General features: G+C 33.2%; 2 protein-coding genes across 6 annotated transcripts in view; one reads left to right on the top strand and one right to left on the bottom strand.

Annotated features, from left to right (window-relative positions):
* LOC137401562 (uncharacterized) overlaps positions 1-8,127 on the top strand; it is a 68,136-nt gene extending 60,009 nt beyond the window's left edge. For 2 of the 3 annotated variants that reach the window (XR_010979353.1, XR_010979352.1), the window contains one exon: positions 7,990-8,033. The gene's annotated coding sequence lies outside the window, so the exon portion shown is untranslated. Of the gene's footprint in view, positions 1-7,989 lie in introns of all 3 variants that reach the window. The other variant, XM_068087984.1, reaches the window with a different exon arrangement.
* Positions 7,161-18,713, bottom strand: part of LOC137401563 (neutrophil cytosol factor 2-like) — a 64,671-nt gene continuing 53,118 nt past the window's right edge. The window contains exon 10 of one of the 3 annotated variants that reach the window (XM_068087987.1): positions 7,161-8,980. In XM_068087987.1, coding sequence (XP_067944088.1) covers positions 8,893-8,980 — 88 coding nt within the window. In that variant the 3' untranslated portion in view covers positions 7,161-8,892. Of the gene's footprint in view, positions 9,164-18,713 lie in introns of all 3 variants that reach the window. The other 2 variants (XM_068087985.1, XM_068087986.1) reach the window with 2 other exon arrangements.

The following is an 18,713-nucleotide window of genomic DNA, read 5'->3' as shown; positions in this document are numbered from 1 at the left end:
TGTTGTTAATGATAGCCAACTGTCAACTATATAGTAATATGTAGTTAATGATAGCCAACTGTCAACTATGTAGTAATATGTAGTTAATGATAGCTAACTGTCAACTATATAGTAATATGTAGTTAATGATAGCTAACTGTCAACTATGTAGTACTATGTAGTTAATGATAGCTAACTGTCAACTATATAGTAATATGTTGTTAATGATAGCCAACTGTCAACTATGTAGTAATATGTAGTTAATGGTAGCTAACTGTCAACTATATAGTAATATGTAGTTAATGGTAGCTAACTGTCAACTATGTAGTAATATGTAGTTAATGATAGCCAACTGTCAACTATATAGTAATATGTTGTTAATGGTAGCTAACTGTCAACTATGTAGTAATATGTAGTTAATGGTAGCTAACTGTCAACTATATAGTAATATGTAGTTAATGGTAGCTAACTGTCAACTATGTAGTAATATGTTGTTAATGGTAGCTAACTGTCAACTATATAGTAATATGTTGTTAATGATAGCTAACTGTCAACTATATAGTAATATGTAGTTAATGATAGCTAACTGTCAACTATGTAGTAATATGTAGTTAATGGTAGCTAACTGTCAACTATATAGTAATATGTAGTTAATGATAGCTAACTGTCAACTATGTAGTAATATGTTGTTAATGGTAGCTAACTGTCAACTATATAGTAATATGTAGTTAATGATAGCTAACTGTCAACTATATAGTAATATGTTGTTAATGATAGCTAACTGTCAACTGTGTAGTAATATGTTGTTAATGTTAGCTAACTGTCAACTATATAGTAATATGTTGTTAATGATAGCCAACTGTCAACTTTGTAGTAATATGTAGTTAATGGTAGCTAACTGTCAACTATGTAGTAATATGTGGTTAATGATAGCCAACTGTCAACTATATAGTAATATGTTGTTAATGGTAGCTAACTGTCAACTATGTAGTAATATGTAGTTAATGATAGCCAACTGTCAACTATATAGTAATATGTTGTTAATGGTAGCTAACTGTCAACTATGTAGTAATATGTAGTTAATGGTAGCTAACTGTCAACTATATAGTAATATGTAGTTAATGGTAGCTAACTGTCAACTATGTAGTAATATGTAGTTAATGGTAGCTAACTGTCAACTATATAGTAATATGTAGTTAATGATAGCTAACTGTCAACTATGTAGTAATATGTAGTTAATGGTAGCTAACTGTCAACTATGTAGTAATATGTAGTTAATGGTAGCTAACTGTCAACTATATAGTAATATGTTGTTAATGGTAGCTAACTGTCAACTATGTAGTAATATGTTGTTAATGGTAGCTAACTGTCAACTATATAGTAATATGTAGTTAATGGTAGCTAACTGTCAACTGTGTAGTAATATGTTGTTAATGATAGCCAACTGTCAACTTTGTAGTAATATGTTGTTAATGGTAGCCAACTGTCAACTATATAGTAATATGTTGTTAATGATAGCTAACTGTCAGCTATATAGTAATATGTAGTTAATGGTAGCTAACTGTCAACTATATAGTAATATGTTGTTAATGATAGCTAACTGTCAACTATATAGTAATATGTTGTTAATGGTAGCTAACTGTCAACTATATAGTAATATGTAGTTAATGGTAGCTAACTGTCAACTATATAGTAATATGTAGTTAATGATAGCTAACTGTCAACTATATAGTAATATGTAGTTAATGGTAGCTAACTGTCAACTGTGTAGTAATATGTTGTTAATGATAGCCAACTGTCAACTTTGTAGTAATATGTTGTTAATGGTAGCTAACTGTCAACTATATAGTAATATGTAGTTAATGATAGCTAACTGTCAACTATATAGTAATATGTAGTTAATGGTAGCTAACTGTCAACTATATAGTAATATGTTGTTAATGGTAGCCAACTGTCAACTATATAGTAATATGTAGTTAATGGTAGCTAACTGTCAACTATATAGTAATATGTAGTTAATGGTAGCTAACTGTCAACTATGTAGTAATATGTTGTTAATGGTAGCTAACTGTCAGCTATATAGTAATATGTTGTTAATGATAGCTAACTGTCAACTATATAGTAATATGTAGTTAATGGTAGCTAACTGTCAACTATATAGTAATATGTTGTTAATGATAGCTAACTGTCAACTATATAGTAATATGTTGTTAATGGTAGCTAACTGTCAACTATATAGTAATATGTAGTTAATGGTAGCTAACTGTCAACTGTGTAGTAATATGTTGTTAATGATAGCCAACTGTCAACTATGTAGTACTATGTTGTTAATGATAGCCAACTGTCAACTGTGTAGTAATATGTAGTTAATGATAGCCAACTGTCAACTATATAGTAATATGTGGTTAATGGTAGCCAACTGTCAACTGTGTAGTACTATGTTGTTAATGGTAGCTAACTGTCAACTGTGTAGTAATATGTTGTTAATGATAGCCAACTGTCAACTATGTAGTACTATGTTGTTAATGATAGCTAACTGTCAACTATATAGTAATATGTTGTTAATGATAGCCAACTGTCAACTATATAGTAATATGTTGTTAATGATAGCCAACTGTCAACTATATAGTAATATGTAGTTAATGATAGCTAACTGTCAACTGTGTAGTAATATGTTGTTAATGTTAGCTAACTGTCAACTATATAGCAATATGTTGTTAATGATAGCTAACTGTCAACTATATAGTAATATGTTGTTAATGATAGCTAACTGTCAACTATATAGTAATATGTTGTTAATGGTAGCTAACTGTCAACTATGTAGTAATATGTAGTTAATGATAGCCAACTGTCAACTATATAGTAATATGTTGTTAATGGTAGCTAACTGTCAACTATATAGTAATATGTTGTTAATGGTAGCTAACTGTCAGTTATATAGTAATATGTAGTTAATGGTAGCTAACTGTCAACTATGTAGTAATATGTTGTTAATGGTAGCTAACTGTCAGCTATATAGTAATATGTAGTTAATGGTAGCTAACTGTCAACTATATAGTAATATGTTGTTAATGATAGCTAACTGTCAACTATATAGTAATAGGTAGTTAATGATAGCTAACTGTCAACTATGTAGTACTATGTTGTTAATGGTAGCCAACTGTCAACTATATAGTAATATGTTGTTAATGATAGCTAACTGTCAACTATATAGTAATATGTTGTTAATGATAGCTAACTGTCAACTATATAGTAATATGTTGTTAATGGTAGCTAACTGTCAACTATGTAGTAATATGTAGTTAATGATAGCCAACTGTCAACTATATAGTAATATGTTGTTAATGGTAGCTAACTGTCAACTATATAGTAATATGTTGTTAATGGTAGCTAACTGTCAGTTATATAGTAATATGTAGTTAATGGTAGCTAACTGTCAACTATGTAGTAATATGTTGTTAATGGTAGCTAACTGTCAGCTATATAGTAATATGTAGTTAATGGTAGCTAACTGTCAACTATATAGTAATATGTTGTTAATGATAGCTAACTGTCAACTATATAGTAATAGGTAGTTAATGATAGCTAACTGTCAACTATGTAGTACTATGTTGTTAATGGTAGCCAACTGTCAACTATATAGTAATATGTTGTTAATGATAGCTAACTGTCAACTATATAGTAATATGTTGTTAATGGTAGCTAACTGTCAACTACATAGTAATATGTAGTTAATGGTAGCTAACTGTCAACTATATAGTAATATGTTGGTAATGGTAGCTAACTGTCAACTATATAGTACTATGTTGTTAATGATAGCCAACTGTCAACTATATAGTAATATGTTGTTAATGATAGCCAACTGTCAACTATGTAGTAATATGTTGTTATTGATAGCCAACTGTCAACTATGTAGTAATATGTTGTTAATGGTAGCTAACTGTCAACTATATAGTAATATGTTGTTAATGGTAGCTAACTGTCAACTATATAGTAATATGTTGTTAATGGTAGCTAACTGTCAACTATATAGTAATATGTTGTTAATGATAGCTAACTGTCAACTATATAGTAATATGTTGTTAATGGTAGCTAACTGTCAACTATGTAGTAATATGTAGTTAATGATAGCCAACTGTCAACTATATAGTAATATGTTGTTAATGGTAGCCAACTGTCAACTATGTAGTAATATGTTGTTAATGGTAGCTAGCTGTCAACTATATAGTAATATGTTGTTAATGGTAGCTAACTGTCAACTGTATAGTAATATGTTGTTAATGGTAGCTAACTGTCAACTATATAGTAATATGTTGTTAATGATAGCTAACTGTCAACTATATAGTAATATGTTGTTAATGATAGCTAACTGTCAACTATGTAGTAATATGTAGTTAATGATAGCCAACTGTCAACTATATAGTAATATGTTGTTAATGATAGCTAACTGTCAACTATGTAGTGATATGTAGTTAATGATAGCCAACTGTCAACTATATAGTAATATGTTGTTAATGATAGCTAACTGTCAACTATATAGTAATATGTAGTTAATGGTAGCTAACTGTCAACTATATAGTAATATGTTGTTAATGATAGCTAACTGTCAACTATATAGTAATATGTTGGTAATGATAGCTAACTGTCAACTATATAGTAATATGTTGTTAATGATAGCTAACTGTCAACTATATAGTAATATGTAGTTAATGATAGCTAACTGTCAACTATGTAGTAATATGTTGTTAATGATAGCTAACTGTCAACTATGTAGTGATATGTAGTTAATGATAGCCAACTGTCAACTATATAGTAATATGTTGGTAATGGTAGCTAACTGTCAACTATATAGTAATATGTTGTTAATGGTAGCTAAATGTCAACTATATAGTAATATGTTGTTAATGATAGCTAACTGTCAACTATATAGTAATATGTTGGTAATGGTAGCTAACTGTCAACTTTATAGTAATATGTTGTTAATGATAGCTAACTGTCAACTATATAGTAATATGTTGTTAATGATAGCTAACTGTCAACTATATAGTAATATGTAGTTAATGATAGCTAACTGTCAACTATGTAGTACTATGTAGTTAATGATAGCCAACTGTCAACTATATAGTAATATGTTGTTAATGGTAGCTAACTGTCAACTATATAGTAATATGTTGTTAATGATAGCCAACTGTCAACTATATAGTAATATGTAGTTAATGATAGCCAACTGTCAACTATGTAGTAATATGTAGTTAATGATAGCTAACTGTCAACTATATAGTAATATGTAGTTAATGATAGCTAACTGTCAACTATGTAGTACTATGTAGTTAATGATAGCTAACTGTCAACTATATAGTAATATGTTGTTAATGATAGCCAACTGTCAACTATGTAGTAATATGTAGTTAATGGTAGCTAACTGTCAACTATATAGTAATATGTAGTTAATGGTAGCTAACTGTCAACTATGTAGTAATATGTAGTTAATGATAGCCAACTGTCAACTATATAGTAATATGTTGTTAATGGTAGCTAACTGTCAACTATGTAGTAATATGTAGTTAATGGTAGCTAACTGTCAACTATATAGTAATATGTAGTTAATGGTAGCTAACTGTCAACTATGTAGTAATATGTTGTTAATGGTAGCTAACTGTCAACTATATAGTAATATGTTGTTAATGATAGCTAACTGTCAACTATATAGTAATATGTAGTTAATGATAGCTAACTGTCAACTATGTAGTAATATGTAGTTAATGGTAGCTAACTGTCAACTATATAGTAATATGTAGTTAATGATAGCTAACTGTCAACTATGTAGTAATATGTTGTTAATGGTAGCTAACTGTCAACTATATAGTAATATGTAGTTAATGATAGCTAACTGTCAACTATATAGTAATATGTTGTTAATGATAGCTAACTGTCAACTGTGTAGTAATATGTTGTTAATGTTAGCTAACTGTCAACTATATAGTAATATGTTGTTAATGATAGCCAACTGTCAACTTTGTAGTAATATGTAGTTAATGGTAGCTAACTGTCAACTATGTAGTAATATGTGGTTAATGATAGCCAACTGTCAACTATATAGTAATATGTTGTTAATGGTAGCTAACTGTCAACTATGTAGTAATATGTAGTTAATGATAGCCAACTGTCAACTATATAGTAATATGTTGTTAATGGTAGCTAACTGTCAACTATGTAGTAATATGTAGTTAATGGTAGCTAACTGTCAACTATATAGTAATATGTAGTTAATGGTAGCTAACTGTCAACTATGTAGTAATATGTAGTTAATGGTAGCTAACTGTCAACTATATAGTAATATGTAGTTAATGATAGCTAACTGTCAACTATATAGTAATATGTAGTTAATGGTAGCTAACTGTCAACTGTGTAGTAATATGTTGTTAATGATAGCCAACTGTCAACTTTGTAGTAATATGTTGTTAATGGTAGCTAACTGTCAACTATATAGTAATATGTAGTTAATGATAGCTAACTGTCAACTATATAGTAATATGTAGTTAATGGTAGCTAACTGTCAACTATATAGTAATATGTAGTTAATGGTAGCTAACTGTCAACTATGTAGTAATATGTTGTTAATGGTAGCTAACTGTCAGCTATATAGTAATATGTTGTTAATGATAGCTAACTGTCAACTATATAGTAATATGTAGTTAATGGTAGCTAACTGTCAACTATATAGTAATATGTTGTTAATGATAGCTAACTGTCAACTATATAGTAATATGTTGTTAATGGTAGCTAACTGTCAACTATATAGTAATATGTAGTTAATGGTAGCTAACTGTCAACTGTGTAGTAATATGTTGTTAATGATAGCCAACTGTCAACTATGTAGTACTATGTTGTTAATGATAGCCAACTGTCAACTGTGTAGTAATATGTAGTTAATGATAGCCAACTGTCAACTATATAGTAATATGTGGTTAATGGTAGCCAACTGTCAACTGTGTAGTACTATGTTGTTAATGGTAGCTAACTGTCAACTGTGTAGTAATATGTTGTTAATGATAGCCAACTGTCAACTATGTAGTACTATGTTGTTAATGATAGCCAACTGTCAACTGTGTAGTAATATGTAGTTAATGATAGCCAACTGTCAACTATATAGTAATATGTGGTTAATGGTAGCTAACTGTTAACTATAAGTAATATGTGGTTAATGATAGCCAACTGTCAACTATATAGTAATATGTAGTTAATGATAGCCAACTGTCAACTATATAGTAATATGTAGTTAATGATAGCTAACTGTCAACTATGTAGTAATATGTTGTTACTGGTAGCTAACTGTCAACTTTGTAGTAGTATGTTGTTAATGATAGCTAACTGTCAACCAAGTAGTGATATGTTGTTAATAAAGTTAGTTTCAAAACTTAGCAATAATGATGATCAGCTTAAGAATTTTATCAACTTATAGATAACAACTTATAAATACATTGTTTACGGTTCTGAACTCATATATATTTATTTCGGTTGGTGAAATGTCAAACCTGGTCTGGCTCTTGAGGATGTAATCCAATTAAACTGATTGGTTGACCCTGATTACATTTCCAGATTTCTGTAGCAGCTAAACCATACTTCGTTCAGCTGATCGTTTATTTTGAATTTTTTGGCTAACACTTGTTTCTGATCGGATGATCATGTTCTAGCTACATAAATCTGGCTAATTTTACATCTAACACCCTCATTTATGAACACCCTCTAACAACCTAATAAATGCTCAAAATCCATTTCAATTACTCATAAAATCGCTTTTGTCATAAAAAAAACACTGCTAATTACTATAGAATTTAGGTATATTTGGCTTACCACTGCATGGGTCATTACCTGGTTCCTACCTTAGAGAAGCTTATCTCTGCTTATTTTTACATTTTTATTAACCACGCTGAAATTTTATGTATAATAGTCTGCAGATATCACTTGCAGTTTATATTGTGCTATCTTTACAAAACTTGTGACCTCCAGTTTCAGCATGTACCATGAAGCAAAGGCTATTCAACAGCCAAAGAGGAACTGTTATTCTAATGAGGAAATAAGACCTATCATAGAACCTACATAGCTAGTCAAATCTTCTTACAGGCATAATAACCACCTCAAACCCTCTATGTGCAAATGTAAGATTCATTTTGTATACTTTTCAGTCTTTCATGTTTCATATGACACTTTTTGCTGGTCCTTGTCTTGCAAGAGTTTATAAAATACCTATATTGCACATTCGGCATGCTATTTGACTGACTATTTTTCTTTTCACTTAAATCACTGATACTTGTAAGGGGTGTCAAATTTAGACGTTAATTTATGGTTAATATCTGTTTGTATCGTGCATTCTTTATCCATTATGACATAATTATAAACATAGTTATCTAAATACATCGCCAAATATATGCAAAACATACAGGTCCACAGTTTGTTAGTCTGCAAAATTGCGGACCACCAAGCAATGCTACATATGATATAAAGTGTTTGTGTTCTATAATAGTGATATAGGATCGCCGATTAGGTGAAATCACTATTTCAGAGAGCACTTGCCAACATAAAAAGTTAAAAATATGGTATGAAAACAGGTTAAACTAATGTTTACATTGGCTAGTAGTAAACCGTCATGACACGTCTGTGTTCATTAAATAATATCGAGAAACTGAATAAGTTACCACAATGCTGAGGACCCGCAATAAAAATAAAGCAATGCTAAAGAATGATACACTGCCATAATACAAATAATATATATAATATATATACATACATATAATACATACACTGCCATAATACAAACCAGCCAATCAGAAAATTAACGCTTGTAATTTGTGTAGTATTAGGGATTTCAAATTTTAGCAGACCAAGAGAATGAGCATGTTTTAAAAGCACGAATTACATATAATAGACATATAAGTCATGTGATACTTGCTGGGGTACCCATTCCTGGTAAGCAAAGCCAGAGGGTAGCAGCCTATATAGCCTAAAACAAACAATACATAAATGTCGCATAGTCACTCCAAGAAAGGGGTTCTGCAATAATATTGAGAATTATACACCAAAAACGTAGATGGTCATCTGGTCAGCCTCGACTTTCCATTTCCAGACATGCTCCATGACTGCCTGGCTTTCTATTGCTGTGTACGAACCTTTTCTGTTTATGTACCTGCATGAGAGTAAGACCAACTGTGTGAGAGTAAAACCAACTGCGTGAGAGTAAAACCAACTGCGTGAGAGTAAGACCAACTGCGTGAGAGTAAGACCAACTGCGTGAGAGTAAGACCAACTGCGTGAGAGTAAGACCAACTGCGTGAGAGTAAGACCAACTGTGTGTGAGTAAGACAGACCAACTGCGTGAGAGTAAGACCAACTGCGTAAGAGTAAGACCAACTGCGTGAGAGTAAGACCAACTGCGTGAGAGTAAGACCAACTGCGTGAGAGTAAGACCAACTGCGTGAGAGTAAGACCAACTGTGTGTGAGTAAGACAGACCAACTGCGTGAGAGTAAGACCAACTGCGTGAGAGTAAGACCAACTGCGTGAGAGTAAGACCAACTGCGTGAGAGTAAGACCAACTGCGTGAGAGTAAGACCAACTGCGTGAGAGTAAGACCAACTGCGTGAGAGTAAGACCAACTGTGTGTGAGTAAGACAGACCAACTGCGTGAGAGTAAGACTAACTGCGTGAGAGTAAGACCAACTGCGTGAGAGTAAGACTAACTGCGTGAGAGTAAGACCAACTGCGTGAGAGTAAGACCAACTGCGTGTGAGTTAGACAGACCAACTGCGTGAGAGTAAGACTAACTGCGTGAGAGTAAGACCAACTGCGTGAGAGTAAGACCAACTGCGTGAGAGTAAGACCAACTGCGTGAGAGTAAGACCAACTGCGTGAGAGTAAGACCAACTGCGTGAGAGTAAGACCAACTGCGTGAGAGTAAGACCAACTGTGTGTGAGTAAGACAGACCAACTGCGTGAGAGTAAGACCAACTGCGTGAGAGTAAGACCAACTGCGTGAGAGTAAGACCAACTGCGTGAGAGTAAGACCAACTGCGTGTGAGTTAGACAGACCAACTGCGTGAGAGTAAGACTAACTGCGTGAGAGTAAGACCAACTGCGTGAGAGTAAGACCAACTGCGTGAGAGTAAGACCAACTGCGTGAGAGTAAGACCAACTGCGTGAGAGTAAGACCAACTGCGTGAGAGTAAGACCAACTGCGTGAGAGTAAGACCAACTGCGTGAGAGTAAGACCAACTGCGTGAGAGTAAGACCAACTGTGTGTGAGTAAGACAGACCAACTGCGTGAGAGTAAGACTAACTGCGTGAGAGTAAGACCAACTGCGTGAGAGTAAGACTAACTGCGTGAGAGTAAGACCAACTGCGTGAGAGTAAGACCAACTGCGTGTGAGTTAGACAGACCAACTGCGTGAGAGTAAGACTAACTGCGTGAGAGTAAGACCAACTGCGTGAGAGTAAGACCAACTGCGTGAGAGTAAGACCAACTGCGTGAGAGTAAGACCAACTGCGTGAGAGTAAGACCAACTGCGTGAGAGTAAGACCAACTGCGTGAGAGTAAGACCAACTGCGTGAGAGTAAGACCAACTGCGTGTGAGTAAGACAGACCAACTGCGTGAGAGTAAGACTAACTGCGTGAGAGTAAGACCAACTGCGTGAGAGTAAGACCAACTGCGTGAGAGTAAGACCAACTGCGTGAGAGTAAGACCAACTGCGTGAGAGTAAGACCAACTGCGTGAGAGTAAGACTAACTGCGTGAGAGTAAGACCAACTGCGTGAGAGTAAGACCAACTGCGTGAGAGTAAGACCAACTGCGTGAGAGTAAGACCAACTGCGTGAGAGTAAGACCAACTGCGTGAGAGTAAGACCAACTGCGTGAGAGTAAGACCAACTGCGTGAGAGTAAGACCAACTGCGTGAGAGTAAAGCCGTGGTCACACGGGCACCGAACTAAATGACGCACAACGACGTCGTTTTCAGCTCTAAAAAGTTCAGCTGAGGACATTTCTAGCCGAAACGAACTATTTCGGTACTGCTCGAAATTTCGTGCCGAACCCTTGCTCTTATTGGCTGGTTAAAATTCTAGAATTATAGCGAGCACGCGTCACATTTCTTCTTACGTGCGTGTGAGTAAAGTTAAAAAAGAAATGGGACAATACTTTTATTTCGTTAAATAAACAACATGAAGCAATTTACGACAAGGTTCATCCGGACTTGTGATTGGGTTGCATAAATGTAAGATGTTGCACTTAAGTTTTGCATAAATGTAAGGAAATGGTTGTGATTTTCTTTCGTGTAGAATATAAGTAATGTGTCATATTCATCCTGATGAACTATCGTTGACTGATTTATTTATGTAAAACCACATTACTATGATAAAGACTGATTTTGTTTGTTATGTACTCAGCATAGAAAAACATTCATATGTTAATAAAAAAAATATAATTATGTTGATGGGAAGGGTTAGCAAAATATTTGTATCGAGTGATTTATTTTGAGCAGCCGAACGATCTTCTGATAAATCTGCTGTGTAATTATAATTTATAATTGTTCCTCAAAGTTTTTTTGTTTACAATAGAAATATTTAACTCAAATACATAACAACTACTAATGAAACCGTGTCCTGTCTCTATACGTATGGTATCTAGAAAGCGAAGTTACTTTGGTGGCCGTGTGACATGTGCCTCGAACCGAACCAGCCTCCGAACCGATCCTACGTCGGTTCGGTGCTCGTGTGACCACGCCTTAAGACCTACTGCGTGAAAGTAAGACCAACTGATAGCCACAATGAATATTCTCCATACACAATCACCAGGTTTCCATGACACAACTACAATGTAATCCGCAAGTTAGCATCATCTGCAAGGCAGTGAGTTCTGTTACTCAGAAATCTTTACCGAATTTGTCATGCTCGCGAAAGATGGAGACAGCACTCGCCAAGAAAATACTGTGCTAGCCATTTCATTCTAAACACCTCAGTAGATTTTATTTTGCATTTGATCAGTTCTGAATGTATTGCTATGACCTCTGCTATGACTTCTGGCATAGAAATACTTTTTTTTAAAAAGCGCCCAATTTAATCTACAACATGCGAATGTTGATTAAAACACTTGTTGCACGATAACTCAAAGTGCGCACAACTCCCAATCTACATCATGGAAACCTCGTGCAAGACTCTTAGAGCTTCAACATAATGTTTACATTACGTAAGCTATCAGTGCTACGGCTCTATGTTATATACAATATATATATATATACATATATATATATATATACATATATATATATATATATACATATATATATATATGTATATATATATAACATGCTGTTTATGTTATATATATAACATGCTGTATATGTTATATATATATAACATACTGTATATGTTATATATATAACATACTGTATATGTAATATATATATAATATATATAACATACTGTATTTGTTATATAGATATAACATGTTGTATATGTTTTATATATAACATGCTGTTTATGTTATATATATAACATGTTGTATATGTTATATATATATATATATATAACATGCTGTACATGATATAAATAACATGCTGTATATGTTATACATATAACATGCTGTATATGTAATATATAACATACTGTATGTGTTATAGAGATATAACATACTGTATATGTTATATAGATATAACATGCTGTATATGCTATATATATATAACATACTGTATATGTTATATATATAACATGCTGTATATGTAATATATATAACATACTGTGTATGTTATATATAATATGCTGTATATGTTATATATATAACATGCTGTATATGTTATATATATAACATGATGTATATATGACATATTTAATCTCTGAAAGCTACAATTTGTACTGCTCAAGTAACTAGAATTATCCCATGGCACTGAGGGACCAATATGTTTGTCACAATATTGAAAACTATTATATTTATATAAATTTATAATAATGGTTTATGAACTATCAGATCGTACAAGTAGCAGATCGTACAACAGATAAGCTTTACAAACATTCATTCCTTGTTTGTTGTTAAGGTCTACAGTAATATTGTTTGTCAGATTCAGAAGTCTTATAGTTCAGAATACATTCGGGTGCAAATGTATGCAAATGGAGTATAGTGCACCCTCAGGGTTTAGGATACATTGTTTAGGATACATTCAGATGCAAATGGAGTACATTGCGCCCTCAGGGTACAAATACCCGATGTACAAATTTTTCCCTTACAATGTTGAACATGGTAAGGTGAAAACCTCACCATACGAATTTCATTTCACCATACGAATTCAAAAATATTTTCGCATTAAGTTCAAATTCGCCAGTCGTTGTGCTTATCAGGTACGTTGAAATAACAAAGACGCTGAAATGCGGTTCGCCAAAAACATTCTCCCAACACTTGGAAGAGACATGATGACCGACTTCTCTCAGGTCAATATTCCAAGTGGGAAATATTGTGAAAAGTACATAAGCGAGAGCAAATACTCATTTTAGCGTTTATACTCACATTTATTATAAACATTTATTCAGCATACGTTTATAACTATAAGTATCTATATTTTAATTTGTTAGCTATGGAATCTGAGACCGATACAAACATTATAAGACGACGGAAAAAAATTATTTCCATAACAACAAAGTTGGAAATCATAAATAAATAGGAAGAAGGTGGCCATATTGTTAATATTGCCAAGGAATATGGTCGCAATCAATCAACAATTGCAACTATTATTAAAAACAAGAAATCTATGAAAGCGATCAGAGGGAAGAGCTTACAACTGACAGCTTGAAAAAGTTGGAAGCCATGCACGGGATGAGCATTCAAGAGGAGAGACAATTTAGTGGAGAGGAAGTAGAAGAGACAGAAAACCCTACATCAGTAGAAAGCTATAAGTTAGTGTAAAAACCTTACTAGGTTTATTGAAAATAAACATCAGTTAAGGTTTTCATAGGCCGGGTTAGGGACAATGTTAATGAAAGGTGCATGAGCTGAAAGCACAGATGATAACAATGAATCTAACAAAAAGCTAGAGATGAAAGCGTTCCTGAAAAAGTGCTATTAGAATAAATTTTTTTAAAGAATTTTTTTTAATTTAAAGTGTTTAATTTACTGGTGTGGTAAATAAAAACAATACTTTACAATAATATGTAATATGCACTATAATGTATATCATTATTTATCCTCTTTGTTTGTCATGTTTTCCATGTTCTATTCATTTTATTTCATGCTTTATTTTATCTCATGTTTAATCATGCCTTGTTTATTGAATTTCATGTCTTATTTTATCTCATGTTTAATCATGTCTTTGCAGGTCCTATTTTCTACTACATATATGTAACTCATATATAACTAGCTACTCAAGATAGTTGATGCATCCACATAACCTTCTAGAACTTGCTAAAGCCTTGTCATCTAGGGCACAGGTGTCAAACTCACGGCCCCGGGCCACATCCGGCGCCTTGTAATCTTATCTGGCCCGCAAAATCATCTTACATTATTGCTACCCATGGCCCATTGATATGAAGCGCTAACCAGTGTCGTATAGGGAGAGTTACGCCAACTGGAGTTACACCATTTTCGAGAGTTCCAAACAAACTCGCTTTGCTATATAAAGTTCTGTTGAAAATTAAGGTATCAAATCAGAAATACGACTTATACACAGTCAAAATCACCATTCTCTTAGCTTTTTTATATAACACAAAGATCGTCAGAATTTTCTGATTTATTTCATGTATAACACGAGCATATTATCTGTGGTTAGTTCGATTTACACCAAGCTAAAAGCAAAATTCCGTTTATCTGACAGGGTGGAGTTATTTCTTTGTGTCAACACTTTTCCCCTTTACTTTTTATAACTTTTAATTTAATTGTGATTTAAACAGTATCTTCATCATAATGGTTAATTTTTGGGCTGTGGGATACTCAGGCAGATCAGAGTTAGGCCTACAGGTTTTACAGTTCCCAATGATCCTGAAAGAAGGAATGCATGGAGTGGGCAGGTAAGATTCAGGTTGTTTTTAGTGTTTGCAATTGTATAGATTTAGATATTACTATTAGTTTAATGTTGAACTGATTAGTAGGAAAGCTAAGGATAGTTGTAGACTATTATTCACAGCCATGGCTGGCCTATGTGAACGGAGACATTTTTGTTATTTTATTTAAACAGTGTCAATGTGAAAATTACAGGCTGGATTCTGGAAGTAGCAAAAGGAATCCAAAACTTCGGCAGCCAACTGCTTCTTCTAAACTGAGGTAAGTCAAAATATAATATAAAATTATCTTGTTATGTGTATATACGTATATCGGTTTCTAAACCATATTGGTATTCCTATTGTCATTGTAATTATTGCTGCTAGTTGTTAGAATGCATTTTACATTTATCATGAATGCTATTCATAAGTTTAGTTGTTTGTATAGTACCACTATTGTATTTTGTCATGTTTGATTATTATTACCAAAGTTTTCTTATCTGTTGTATTGCTTTGCATTTGTGTTATTATTGAAGTTGATAAAAATAGCATATAGTATTTTGCATTCATTAGGAGATAACTGGTTAAAAGTATTGGAAAAAGTTGTGTAGGCATCTAAGAATAGGTTGAATAGTAATAGTAGTAGCCCTATTAGTAGGCCTAATAGTAATAGTAGTATTCATATTACTGTTTCCCTGCTTACCTCTCCTCTTTTTTGTTTACATATAGAGACATTTTGAAGAAAAGTGTTTTGCACTGACTAAAACGGAAAAAACGTCGACTGTCAAGTGATGCCATTCCTACTCTGTTTGCTCACAGGCCACCACCTGTCTCTGAAAGAAAAACTGCTGTAAAACTACTATAATCACAAGCCGCAGCTCTTCTGCATTCCCCAGCACAAGCAAAAATATGGGTGAGGAAATTTTGGTCATTAATTTCTATATTCAATTTCTCGTTTATTGCTTATGATATATCAAACTGTGCAACAGATTTTTGCAAAAGTAATTTTATATTACAATCAGTTTCAGTTATTACTTTAAATTTATCTTTTAACAGGTGACTACAAAGAGGTATGGGAACAAAATTGCTGTGTGATTAACGATTGTATTCTTTATACATGTAGCTTTCTTACACACTCTAACTTTCCTAGCTGACACTCACTTCTACAACATTTTCCCTATTAGCAGTACAGCAATTATCTTATCAGTTGTTGTGGCCAGTGGAACTTAGGGGCTCAGGTATAAATGATATGTATGATTTAAATATCTGTCTAACATACACGTATTTACTAATGAATTCAATAACTATAGTAATAATCATCGCCCTCATCGCGATGATAATAAATTGCTTGCTGCACATTTTCAATTCACACAGGCAAACGTTTCTCACATTCTATTCATATTGATTTGCAAGTTTATGTGCTGTCCAGAAAATAACAGTGCTCCCCAGTTGCTGAATCTTAAAAGTGGCTATCATTGTCATTATTTTAATATGGTATATTTGGATTTTTAGAAATTGATTCACCGAATGTCTTAGAATCAGAACTAGCGACAAGTAAGCCTACAACATTGATCACATCCGAAATCGAGAGAATAGAACGAATGTTACGGAAGAAGCTTAAGAAAGTATGTTATTAGTGAAAATTATCGAAAACTATCATTTGATATAGATTATTTTTAAAAATATAAGCTGATTTACGCTATTATGCATCGAGGTAAGAGCAGTTCAGACTCATAGTGGTATAGAAGTTTTATACGAGTAATTTTGAGGAAGTCTAAGTTCTCTGAAACCCTAACATGTATATGCACGTATATGCTTGTTGAGAATTGTGATCGATTTCACTTTGATAACATGCAGATCTATAATGTTGCTATTGATTATTTTAATACCAACATGCGTAGTCGATTACTCGTAAGGGTCAGCAGTGGTAATCAAGAAAATTTTTAACAATGTAGCGACTTGTTTATTTTATGCAGGTCCAACAAGAATATAGGGCTGCCTCAGAAAAAACTCCAAACCCATGAAATGGCTCTTAAAAAGTTGTTTAACAGGGATCAACTTGTTGCTCTTCAAAGACATTCTACTAGAGGATTGCAATGGTAACTCGACACAATAAAGAAAGGGCTGAAGTTGCGGTTTACTTGTGGGTCCACAGGTTACAATCATCTCCTGGATTCAGGAATGCCTCTTCCATCTGTTAGGACACTGCAAAGACGATTTCAAACTATCTGCTTCGAGCCAGGAGTTCTCACAACTGTTTTTCAATACATGAAGGAAAAGGTGAGCTTGTGTAATAAAGAGTTATCTTATGTTTATTTTCGATTTTATGTTTCTCATTTGTTTTGTTAATCGCTCTTTTTATATTCTGATGTCTTTGAGGATTACACTGCATTTACAAGCTTCTATGATTTAGGCTGCGAGTATCGATGAGAGGGATCGACAGTTTTGCCTTGTGTTGGATGAGATGGAGATTACTGAAGCCCTTGAGTATGATGCTAGCAACAGCTCCGTAATAGGACATGTGACGTTGCCTGGCCATAGTGGCCTTGCTAGTCATGGTTTAGTGGTTATGCTTGGAGGTTAGTGAGGTTAATTTCTTGTTTATTTCATTTATTACTTTCCTTTTTGTGTCTGCAGTTTTACCACTAATGTTACATGTACTTCGAATCCAAGTGTTGGCTGTATCTTTGCAGGAATTACTGAAATATGGAAACAAATTGTCGCATTCCATCTCAATGGTAAATCTATTTCCGGGGACAGTCTAGCTTCTCTTATTATTGATGTCATAACAAATGCAAGCGGTATTGGTCTGAAAGTTGTGGCTGTTACTTCAGACATGGGGTCAAGCAAACAAGAGATGTGGAAGATTGATATTGATATGCCATTCATATTGAATATTGAAATGCCCTGTCAACTGCCCACTTGTAATCCTATATTGCAGAAACTAGTGAGGAAGTTTGTGATTGTTAGACTTCATATTTTATGTCAAAAACATACCTCGGCCTCACAGTCAGTGCAGTTTGGTAGCAAAAGCATGGCCATGCGAACACCAACTCAGAATATTCATCATTAGGTATTTTTGAAATTTGATGCTTTCCGTATTTTACTGAACTCATTCTTGTTGACTAGTATAATACGTGTATATGTTATAAACATGTGTAAGTTAGCCACTGCACACAAAATACTACGTTGGCATACCTTACTATAGTTCTAGTACAGCTTAGCTTCTTTGACTTGTTTATTCGAAGTTAATAATTTTTTATTGTAACATTACTATGAAAGATTTTCTATGTAGTACAATATGCCCTTTTATAGTGTTCAGTTTTTATTATGGAAAATTGTTCAATTTTTATGTTGTACTTCATACTTCTTGCACGTTTAGTTAAAATCATTGTCCGAAAATAAATTTTCTGTTGTCCATTAATTTGCATAAAACAAACCTGTTTATTATAATTTTTATGAACAAAAAAATTGGCAAGTGATGTTATTATAAATATAATTATAATTGTGAATACATTAAATTGTTTGTTTGGCCACCCAAAGTTGTGAAACTGCAAGTTAACACAATTTAGTTGAGACATTCTAGTGCAGATAATAGGAGTTATTTACTAAAAAGTAGCAGAAAACCTGTAAATATGGAGTTGTCACTTTTACAACTGCTATGTGAGTTAGAGCTAAACCTGAGCTTTCCTGTGGTATACTTCATAGTGCTCTAAGGTTATTACC

Source organism: Watersipora subatra, chromosome 8, assembly GCF_963576615.1.
Source record: "Watersipora subatra chromosome 8, tzWatSuba1.1, whole genome shotgun sequence".
NCBI lineage: Eukaryota > Metazoa > Bryozoa > Gymnolaemata > Cheilostomatida > Watersiporidae > Watersipora > Watersipora subatra.
The sequence above is the reverse complement of the archived record's forward strand: the minus strand, read 5'-3'. Positions and strand labels throughout refer to the sequence as shown.